This window comes from Convolutriloba macropyga, chromosome 5, assembly GCF_964194025.1.
Source record: "Convolutriloba macropyga chromosome 5, txConMacr16.3, whole genome shotgun sequence".
Classification (NCBI taxonomy): Eukaryota; Metazoa; Xenacoelomorpha; order Acoela; family Convolutidae; genus Convolutriloba; species Convolutriloba macropyga.
Window position 1 is genome coordinate 52,233,530 of NC_134472.1, and position 11,634 is coordinate 52,245,163.

Genomic DNA, 11,634 nt, shown 5'->3' on the forward strand with positions numbered 1-11,634 from the left:
ACTTAAAATTTGTGGATGTCGCCTTTTGTTCTTGTTTGATCTAATTCTCGAAAATTCTCGTATTTTATAGTTCTGTTTGCTTTAGCTTTCGGTTGCAGTGAACTTTGTATTGCATTCGACTAGCCACGATAGATTTGATGCCGTAGTAAGTGCTCGATTCCGATTGGCCAAGAAACTTAATTCACTTTCATTCCGATCGTACTTTATGTCGACTTCCTTTACCTGACTACTATTCTAGAAATCGTGAATGGCTGCGTTTCCTTGTTGGATAGTTTGACCTGCTTTTCGTATCTGCGACGAAAATATTCTTCTCCAAAATAGGTGAGTAATATGACATCATAAAGTTTACCTACTACGAAAGATAATCAATTTCATCAGATAATGAAATGCGCCGATTGCCCTCATTTTTCTACCTTCGAATTTTGAATCGGTAGCCCGCTAATTTCTAGTTTATATCATTGCCAGCTGCAAAATAATAGCTTTTACTTAATTTTGTTGCAATCATTTTAAGGTTCACAATTTTTTATTATTTTTGGTTGGTTTGATTTGGATTTAAAAATGTGTGCTTCGCCCGTTGCAAGCATGCCGAGGTCTGTTCCCATTTTAGCTAGTGCCTTCACAAAGGCTCAATGGATTCCCAAGTTTATCAAACCCACTTCGGTCGGGGTCAAAAGAGAAGAATATACAATCGACTGTACAAGGTATGTCATCAGTTTGTGTATACTGAAACGGAATCAGCAACTTTGTTGCTTCCAGAAACTGATTAATTTGTTTTTTTTTTCAATTTTAGGTATCAGAAAAACCTTGGGTCGAATACAGAATTGAAAAGCAGAGTTGATGATCTGTACCACCGGATTGGGTTAGTTTACCTGACGAACACTGGAACCAAAGATGCAGCCGAGTTGCAGAAACCCTTCGACCGAATTCTAGGAACTGGTAATTTGTATGAAGGTGGCGCAAATCCTAGATCTGCTATTGAAGGAAATGTGTACGACACTGGAGTATCAATGGAGGTTAGGAATTAAGTACCTTGGTGAGAAGAAAACTGACACGTTTTATAGACATAGGAAAAGAGTTCCCCTGTATGGTACTATTTAATAGCCGCCCTGCCCTCATCTGCTCAGCCGGCTATTAAAGCGACCCCATTTTTTTCCTTTCAATTTTATATTGCTGGTTATCAAAGAGTATTTTGTGTATGAAAAAATAAGCAGCTAGAATGTGACTGGGTTGTGTGGAACCAACAATTTAGTTTTGTTTCAGTCCTTTGTCCACTACCACCATGAAATGGCATACGTTGACAAATCAGTCAAGAACGTTTTCTTCACTTGCAGTGAACTCAGTCCAGGAGTCGATGGATCCTCCTATGTCTCAGATAACATTCGAGTTACTAATGCTCTGAGTGACACTGTACTTGGCCGGAAGTTACGAGAAAAGGGCGTGTGTTATGTGAGGAAGCTCACTGATAGAAAGCATTTCCAGAACTTGCCTCAGATTGGGGTATACAACCACTGGCAGAAATCATTCTTGACTGAAGACCCAAAGGTGGCTGAAATAAGAGCAAATGAACGAGGTCTTCGAGTTGAGTGGGGTCGAGATCGATTGATGATAACGAAGTACTTTGCGCCATCCTACGAGTACTGTCCGCCCATAGATAGAAACCTGCTCTATGCCTCGATGGCTGATCACAGTATTTGGTTTGATACGTGGCCGCTAGTTGAACAATTACCACAAGAGGTAAACAGTGTTTCCACTCCTCAGGCATTTGGACTGCTGTGCAAATTGGAAGCATTTTCAACGGTTGATACAAATGAGCACAGAAATCAATATTCTAAGTGAACATTTCAGTGCAGTTTTATTTGATGCTTTTAAAATTTAATGATTCTTTTTTAGCATCGATTATCTTGTAATCTGAAGTCTTCAGATCTATAAATTATACAGTGTTGATTTAGATGTCATATTTGTGCTCTGCGTGTTTCAAAAATTGAATGTGGAAAGCTGCTTGCTGTTTAGGAGCGGCCTCTGAAGATGACGTATGGCGATGAGAGCGAATTCACTGACAGTGAAGTGGCACAGCTGGTTGATGTGTACGATGACTTTGGCATCCAACTCGATTGGAATCCGGGAGAGGCTGCCATTGTAAGTCCAGTTTCTAGGATTAAATGACATAGTACCCAAAGTGCCAAAATTCCAACACCATTTCACACAAGTATCGGAAAATTAAATTCCTTTGATCTATGTCGGAATCTGTTTGCGCAATTAGCAGTTGTCGTTGCACTTGTGTTGCGATCATTGTTTATGATCACTTGCATGCGAGAACCAGAAGAAATATTGACCTATATCTTTAATAAGAATATATATAACGAGCAGTATTTGTAATCTGCATACGCACATGATGTTTCAACCCATCAAACAAAGTATAGAATTTGAAAAGAAAACTCGGTTATCAGATTTGAATCCCTCAGTTATGTATTGAGCTGTGATATGATCCCAATCGACCAGATTGATTGTTCATTCTTTGTCTAACAAATAAACAAGTTGGGAAAGTTCGAATGTTTCATTTTTGTTGTCGATAATTTTGCCTCTACTTGATTTTACGGCCTTCACTTGTGACCATTGCCATTTATCGAAGGCTGGAAGAAAAGCCGGAGAAAATATATGCTTGAAAATCAACCTGTTCTATTAAGTGAATACTTGTGAAAAGCGCCCAAAAATAGTATCCTCATAGGTGAACTTGTTCAATTTCTGTTAAATTTCTGTCTGCCTTATCTTGTTCGTTCACACTTCCACTGGTGTCTGGCAGTTTTAAAGTGGAAATCGATTTATGACGAAGACATGAGAAAAACAGCACGTATGATAAATTGGGTTTTAAAAGAAATGAATTGAAAGAGGTGGAATACTGAAGGGATCGAAAGAGAAATAAGAAAAAGTTGAACAATACTTTAGGGACATCTTTTTTCAAAATGAGGATAGTGGATTCAAAAATGTGTGGACAGTGGTTCCGTACATTGACAATGGTTCCTTACTTAATAAACTCCTAGAAATGGAGCTCGTTAGCCTAACGGAAGATCTGTTTAAACTGATATACAAAAAGTTAGGCAAATATATGTTATTAAATGCCTCAAACGAAGTTTGAAATAATTATTTTAAACGATTTATGCAAACTTTTTGCGTTTTCGTTTTTGAACTTCTGTTCTACAACATTCTTGCGTGTCTTCTTCATTTTTAGTGATTTCAATTGCCCTAACCCCGAACTAAAGCATGATGCTAACATAAAAACGATTTTAGCATAGGATATTACAAGGGCCTCATAGAGGAGTGTTCAATGCTTTTGTCGAGGACTCCGGAACTCATCGAATCACGCCCAAGTAGGATTTTTTGCACCCATAAAAATTTATCTGGGTTACAGCCCCTGAATTATATTTCCTCGTCTGTCGTTGTTCGAGAGCAATTTGTTCGACGTTAGTCGGTTAATGTTTTAAGCCAGAAGTGTTTATTTAACTTCGTGTTAGTTTGAGTCTATCCTCCGACAAGCGGAAGTATTTGTAACGCTAGAAATTCTACGGAACAGTTTCTTGTTTGAAATAAATTTTTTGGATGAAAATAAAGAAAACAAGGCGGCTCGTTAATGTGAGTTCGCACATGATGTTCCGACCCGAGCTCATCTACATTTTTGACTTAATTGTCAACCAAATAAGAGATAACAAAAATAGATGTTTGAGTTTAAAAACTTGTTACACAACCTAACTACTAATTGAATTACATAATGCCATGCCTCATTACAACACTCAAGAGATCTGCCATAAAAAGACTACGAGAAAAAAAACGAACAACAAAATAATCAAAAACAAAAAATTCAAGGCAAAAACTCTGTTACTAGGTGCTTTTAAATTCAGATAGAGTTTTTGCCTTGAATTTTTTGTTTTTGATTATTTTGTTGTTCGTTTTTTTCTCGTAGTCTTTTTATGGCAGATCTCTTGAGTGTTGTAATGAGGCATGGCATTATGTAATTCAATTAGTAGTTAGGTTGTGTAACAAAATGCAATCAGATAAAACCTTAACTATATAAACTAACTTTTTCCTATTTACACAGCATATGGAAACTTTCCTTATTGAGACTAAGTAACAAGTGCACAAAGAGAAAAAATGAGGCGAACTTCAAAAATCAATCAACCTTTTTTAAACCAAATAATTTTAAAAGTCTTAAAAATCACAAGCTTATAACAAAATACTTCTTCTCAAATTTAGTAAAAAGTCATTATGAAACAAATGGGACCTGTCTTGGGTTAGAAATAACATGGGAACGGACTAAAGATGCAAAAAACTCAAAATTACAAACAATATGCCAAAACTTAAATTATTGGAGCCATTAAAATCAACAGCTATTATCTGAATATTATGTGTTTTTATTTCAGTTTTTATTTATATTAATTCAGCTAAAATTATACTGAAAAATTAAATGAGTTTGTTTGGGCCACATTTGAAAATCATTGTGATCTGTTACTACCCGAATGTCCTAAAGGAAGAGAAAAAGAAACAAATATACCACTCATTTAATATACCACTCATTAAATTTAATAGATTTCAACGGAAGCCAATGAATACGCTAAATTATGCCTCAGTGGGACTAAAACGATAAACGATGTTGGTAATTCATCAAAAAGACATTGAAACAAGTCACTGACTATGAAAACAGCAACAAATACAGCCAAAATCCAAAAGTTCATTAGAAAAGTGCAAGAAGAAAGTGTCGGGGCCATTTAAACGATAAGTATTTCTCTGAAAACTTTATACATGATCCGTTTAGCGTGTTCTCTAAGCCAAGGGGAACTATCAGTATTCAGATAATTTGATAAGATTTCAAAAGGAACCAGAATGACGAAAAAAATCTTGAAACAAAAAAAATAATGAAATTCATGCATCGAAGTCAAAATCTATAGTTGGAAGATAAAATCACTAACTAGATAAATTTTGGTTGAAGTAGAAAGAAAGAGAGTCCTTACATTACTGAGTCTGAGTTAGAGTTCACGCAAATAAGTTTACGGTTGGTTATTGTTAAAAAAAATTTTGAAAAAGTATTTTAAAAGTTTTGACAGACATTAAATTCAATAGCTTTCAATGGATGTCAATAAATACGCTCACTTATGCCTCAATAGAAAGACAAGGATAATTGTCAAGCGTAGTTTATCAATAAGAGATCACAATAAGTTTTATGACTATGAAAACAACCATAAGTATAGGCAAAAACCAAAAATTCAGTAGAAAAGTGGGAGAAGAAAGTGTCGAAATCATTTAAACCATACGTCTTTCTCTGGAAAACTTTATGTATGATGATCATCCTAACGTCATATTTAAGCCAATGGCAGCTATCAATATAAATATAAGTTCAGATTTCAAGAAGGGCCAAAAGTACAAAAATATCCAAAATTTTTGAAACTTTTTTTGAAATCTTGTGACATTGAAGTCTAATGACGAACAGTTAGAAAGACAAGAACGCTAACCAGATTAATTTTTGTTGAAGTAGTCAAGAAAAAGGTCTTGTAATTAATGAGACAGACTTATATTTCACTAAATTAAGTTTATGATTGGTTAATGTTGAAAAAAGTTTCCAAAAATATATCTTCAAAGTCATAACAGCCATTAGCTGTCCATTTGAAGCACTAGATAAATTCAGTTAATGCACATTACGAAACCTGTTGCAGTTTTGGTCTGCGAGTCCATACCACAGGACTCCAAAAATTTTGTGAAACCTAAAAAAGAAAATGAAATTCCAATTAAAGTTACGAAAACTCAGAGTCGAAGCCAAAAAGAACATGAGCGATTCCTTGAAAGCGACTTTTTTATCATTGGGCTTCATTTGATCGTAAAAGAGGTTCGTCATTAACGAAACATCGATGTGAAAAGTGACTAGCCTCTAGGTGACTTGAAAAAACAAAAAAAAATATGAAACGTTTTCTAAAAAAGGAGCTCTCTTAGAATTCGGATGTTTTTCTTAATAAACTTTCCTATGAGACCAGAACTAGTCTTCTTATCGCCTTTTGTCATATTAGGAACAAAAAATTGATGAATTTTGTGTCGTGAAATGTAATTTTGACTTAATATTTTTTACAGAAAAGGTCTTATTTTGAACGAAAATTTCTCTAAAAGTGAACAAAATCACGCCAAACATCGCGTGTTCACACAAAACTTTAAACCTTGATAACTCGTCGAAAAAAACGATTTTCAAAAAATCTTTTTAATTTCGCATTCTACGCTGGACGAGCTTTTCAATGATACTACTAACGTTTTTCTACGATGAATATATCGATCGGCCAAAATTCACGGAACAAAAAAAACCCATTTGAGTATATAGTTCCTCCCCCACAAGTGGGTCGGAACAAAAAGCGTCGACAGCTTTGCAGTTGTTGCTCAAATATTGTTGCTGCTGTCGAGTAGCTAATGGATCTGATTATTTTCCGATGGAATTGCTTATTACACTGTGTTTATTAATGTCATAATTGCCTGCTTTAAGCGGTGAACAGACAAAACAGTCCCAGACTCATAGATTATGTCTGTTAATTCCTTATTGATTATATTTACAATCGTTTTGATTTATATTCGGACTATTTTGTCTGCTTTTATGGGACTATTTTATCTGGGACTGTTATATCTGGGAATGTTTTACAATTTGGTACTTTTGTCTGGACACGGCTTTAAGTAGATGAGTCGTAATTATGGACTTGCACATGAAACACTAAAGAGCAGAAAAGAGTTAATGGGTGGTGAAGCTTAGGTTTTTTGCGAAACAAAAATCGAAAGTGTTGTAAGGTATTGATGCAGTGTTTTAAGAGCTTTTCCTAGTTGCCTTTTGCATCTCTCCGCAAATAGTATCAGTTAGCTAAAGTTGAAAAAAAGCCAGGCGCGGATGAAGTTCCTAAACACCAAAATAAAATTGGACGATTGGAACAATTATGCTTAATGATAATTCTGTAAATGAGAACTATTTAGTAGCTTTTTGAGTTTGGGTATTTTACCAAATTGATTATTTTTGACATTATATGTTGTCGCTGAAACTGAGCTCTTCCAAGCGTGCACTGATTTTCTTTGTTTTAATTGCAACAAAAGGACTGCGGCTTTTGTGGATGTTAAGAAGGTTACATGACAATTTACGCAATTCCATTTTAGTCAATGCCATTCTACCCAACCTGCCATTTTGCTCAATACCAATTTACCCAATGCTCTTTGATCTTTTGTTCAATTATCCGATTACGATTTAGCAGTCGCTATTGCAAGAATGTTTTTAAAATGTTGATTCGGACAATATAATCCCGTGTTCGGTTGTGATGGTTTCCTATCAAGTCCCACAGGCATTTAATTATTTATTGCTTTCAAACAAAGTTTATAGCAATTATTATTTGATCTCAAACGAAGTATAGCAATTGTATTAGTCCTGTTGGTCTTTTTAGGCGATTTTTCGCTGACCGATTTTTCTTCTGACCCATTTGACTTCTCGTCCTCAAAAACGGGATAGACAGGTAGCGCGCAGCGGGCATTAAGTTCTCGTAGAGCCTTTCAGCTCACTAGTCTCCAAGTATGTTATTCACAGAAACTGTTTTGGAGACTTATACTTATAGTGTGAAGGGCGATTCTTAGAGGTTGAAAATTACCGTATAATTTATCATGTCAATCAAAATCGTCTGTGGAATTGGTCATAAATAGCACCTGACTTTTTCTCGGCTTATTATTAGTTACCGCAAAGTATTATTATATGACTGCAAAGTGCACATTGCGATTCATTCAATCAAATATTTCAGGTGTGTAACTTCCGATTCCTGCACGGTCGACCAATCATAAAATTGAGAAGCGGGGAAGTGAGAAATTTGGGTGTAGTTCTGGGTGAATTCTTCAAGCGTCAAGGTCCTTTGCCAGGAAAGTGGTGAAAGGGAAAATGTCATTCACATTGCATTCTCAATGGTTGTCATTAATTTCGTATTTAGCAGACATTCAATGCATAAACTCAATCAAAATGCAATGACCCTTGAATGGCTTAGATTATGCATTTGTTATGTAAACTTGAGTCACTTCCTTTTATTTAGTTTGTAGAAATGTAGATTTATGCAAAAGTGTATTCTAGTTTAATTAAAATTTAGTTCTCGTGATAACTTTGGAACCAGTTTTGGTAGAAAACCAGCGAGAACCATTAAATAGACATAAAATTCATCAGTACATCATCATTTGCGACTATTATAATGCTGCGGACTTTTACTTTATTGTTATCGTCAAAAATCAGTGAATGAGTGTAATATGGATTTTCAAAAATTTTAAGAAATAAATGCTGAACACATAACGTAAAAGTAGAAAAAGAGGGATTGCTTAGTACTGTGCGTTTCATGAGTCTCTATGAGTTTTCCAGCTTGAACCATGGTGAACTCGACAACTCGATGAGCCCAGAGGCTAGAATTTTGTAAAATCAGACCGGATTTCAAAAGTAAACGATTTTTGCTTACTAATTTATGGGAAACATAGTCAAATAGAAACATCAAAAACATTGTTTTTAAATTGCGTTTTTATCTTTGCTTTTCAGACGAGATAGACATTGAATAAAATTTCAAAACTAGTCTTTGATATTCAACTTTTAAGGATTATTTTTTCAGGCAGCTGGAATGAATGATCCTATCAATCATTTGGTGATCATCATTTGATAGAAAACTTGACGTTTTTACGCTTTTGTTCTCAAACATTTGGAGTTATCATAATTGCAACCACTCCTAAGTAAACTGGATCTTTTCCGTTTGTGCCCCCCCCCCCCCCCCCAGTACGTTGTGCGCCCCCGAGTTACAGAGCACGTGCCATTACATAGTAAATCATCATAGTAAAAATATGGCACGTGCGTCTGGGGGTTGCAAATATGCACCCACTAAGCTGGGGGGCACAAACGGAAAAGATCCAGTTAACTTCGTTAGTAAAGTAGTGTTGAAAGCCATGTTTTTGCACCCGTAAACAAAAGTTTGTCTAGGATACAGCCGCTTAATTAAATTGCTGCGCATGTTCGAGAGCAATTTGACCGACGTTATTTGGTTTGTTAAAATTTCGTGATTCAAGAACTTTTTATCTCCAAAGTACAGCAAAAATTAAATTTAGTTTTGAGTACAATCTAGTTTGATCTGTTCAACATAAAGACAATGCTGCACAGCAAAATAGAGAAACATATAGTACCATTTAAAATTTTTCAAAATTTTAGTTTCCGTGGGCGTCTCGTAAGAGCCTTTTACCAATTCTTAATAAAAATTGTTGGCCAGTAAAATATCTTCATCTCACTTGGGGATAAAAACTATAGACGTAATCGGAAGCAGCAAACAGAAAAATTATTTCGAAAACCCGATCTTCAAATTGAGAAAAATAGGTAATAGATCGCTGTTGTCTAATTAAATATAGACAAAAGTGTTTGAGACACAGCAATCTTTTTCGTTTATTAAAAATGGAGTGCCTCTTTTTAGCAACAATTTATAACTAAAAAGAAGTCGAACAAAAATTTGAAAAATTTCTTCAGCAAGCTAAATTTTAATTAATGTCTACAAAATTTTATTATATACAACAACCTAGTGAAATCCACAGCAACCGACAGAAAACAACAAAATAAGAATGCGTCAACTGATGTTAAAGAAGTATTACGAATCATTTTTTTTCCTACGTCTGCTTGAATCGTAATTTGAATTTATTTTCTCTTCCATTTTGTTTCTGATTCCGCACAACTGGAAACAGTTTTTGAGCTATCGTCACAAAACGAAACCATTGAGCAAATATGAGTAAACACTTTGAAAGGAGGATGACTATGAGTCAACGAGAAATTTTATTCACCTGTTTTTCTCTATAAAAATTTCTTGGAGAAATTAGTTATCAAGTTTCAGCCAAAAGCGCAACGCTGCGAAACCAACTTCACTCAATTTTGAATTAAAAGAAAACTCGAAGAAGACTTCAACAAATAAGCACTGATTTGGCCGGTTACCTCACCGAGAGATACAAAGTTTGCTTCCGATCATGTGTTGGTATAGTAATTAAACGCGAATTTCAAAAGTAATTTTTTCATTAAAAGTTTTTTTTCGTCAATTTTCTTCAATTTCTTACGCTGAGAAGAAGCACTGTCATTGAAGTTTCGCTTACATAAAGGATCAACCAAAAATGTATAAATTTAAAAATGAATGTGTAAATTAGCCCATTTTTGGCCGAACTACCTTTGTATCTGCGTCTTGAAAATTTTTTTGGTCTGCAGTGACAAAATTTAACAGGCGGAGAGGGGAACTTGCAGTTAACAGGAAGAAAAGTTCGTTTCGAACTCGATTTCAACGGCAAAATCAACTTATATCTTCAATAATTTCCTTTACTTTTGTTGATTGAATAAGAAAACTAAATTTAACAATAAATTGGAATTCTTCAAGTGCTTTGGTTCAAAACAGATAAGAAATTCGACTCATCTTCCCAAAACATCAAGTCTGTGATATGCGTGTGTTAGTTTCAGAATCTTTCCCTTTATTCAGTTCTAAAACTGCGAAGCCTGAATTTGAACAGAAATCCGTCCCAGATGACAATGTAAAAGGCAGTGTCCGCCTTGAGCGGGTAACTGCAGGCGATTAACGTAATAAATTCCAAGCGGAATCAAACCTAACAATCGCAAAAATCTAATCTTATTAATATTTCTTTAAAATATTCTAAATTTAATTGGTTAAGTTTTTGGATTCCCAGCAACAATTACAAAATAAAATCAAAACAAGAGAAAGAAATCAAACAAAATGACAGACAATTAACATTTTAAAAACACAACTAAAACAAAGTAGATTTTTTCTCTCGTTGTTCTTAAAGAGAAATGCTTCTAAAGAAAAGACAGAATGGGAAGAAAAGTCTACATTTTATTTCAAAGTCTTTTTTTTTTCGTACCAATAATTGTTTTTTTTTTGTAGTCAAGGCTTTTTACAGTTTTTTTTTCAAAAAGGCAATTTAACAATTAAAAACAATTAACTTGGTTAACAAAACGGTTTGTCAATACAACCGATCAACAGAGTATGAATCTCTATTCATCGGCATTTTTTATTTTTCACATGTTAAATATTTGTTTTTATTCTCCCCACTTTGGTCAGGTAAGAATAAAAATACTAGAACTGCACATTGATAAGGCTCCCGTTTGTTGCAATCGTTTCGGCGACTGATCAATAAAGGACCAATCTGGACTCTTCTTATTCTGAATTGGTTAAATCTGGCCAAAAAGCGTGTCAAAATCATTAAGGCAGACACCTTGATCATATCTGTCGACAATTATTGCAACAGCACTGGATCAACCATCCCTCCTCCCCCCTCTTAGATAAAAAAATTCCTCAATGTTCATTGGGTAGCTTTATTTTGTTTTGATAAAATTCAAAAAAGTTGATTCTACAAAATAACAATGTTATTTTTTTTCTAAATTTGATTGCAAACAAACTGTTTGCTTACTACTCAATACCCCGAAAATGCATTTGGTCTAATATATAAATTAAATAAAAGTAAAAATTGGTTATGAGAAAATTATCAGTCGAAGTTAAAATTTGAAAATAAGGATACAGATAAAATTTTTGCATTTGGACCGCTGAAAACAGAATTTTTCAAGATAAAACTGATATCTCTCGTACT

General features: G+C 34.5%; 1 protein-coding gene across 1 annotated transcript; it reads left to right on the forward strand.

Annotated features, from left to right (window-relative positions):
• The first annotated feature begins 359 nt into the window (after positions 1–359).
• LOC142340087 (uncharacterized) lies at positions 360–8,138 on the forward strand. Its single transcript, XM_075390500.1, has 5 exons — positions 360–701; positions 791–1,013; positions 1,261–1,734; positions 2,011–2,136; positions 7,791–8,138. The coding sequence occupies exons 1-5, from the start codon at positions 559–561 to the stop codon at positions 7,914–7,916; spliced, it is 1,092 nt and encodes a 363-aa protein (XP_075246615.1). The 5' UTR covers positions 360–558; the 3' UTR covers positions 7,917–8,138.
• The last annotated feature ends 3,496 nt before the right edge of the window (positions 8,139–11,634 follow it).

Bases quoted from the DNA above. Each gene is read 5' to 3' on its own strand.
- LOC142340087 (XM_075390500.1), top strand. From the start codon at position 559: ATGTGTGCTTCGCCCGTTGCAAGCATGCCGAGGTCTGTTCCCATTTTA. The intron at 1,735-2,010 runs GTAAACAGTGTT...CTTGCTGTTTAG, and splicing joins TTGAACAATTACCACAAGAG to GAGCGGCCTCTGAAGATGAC. The intron at 2,137-7,790 runs GTAAGTCCAGTT...CAAATATTTCAG, and splicing joins ATCCGGGAGAGGCTGCCATT to GTGTGTAACTTCCGATTCCT.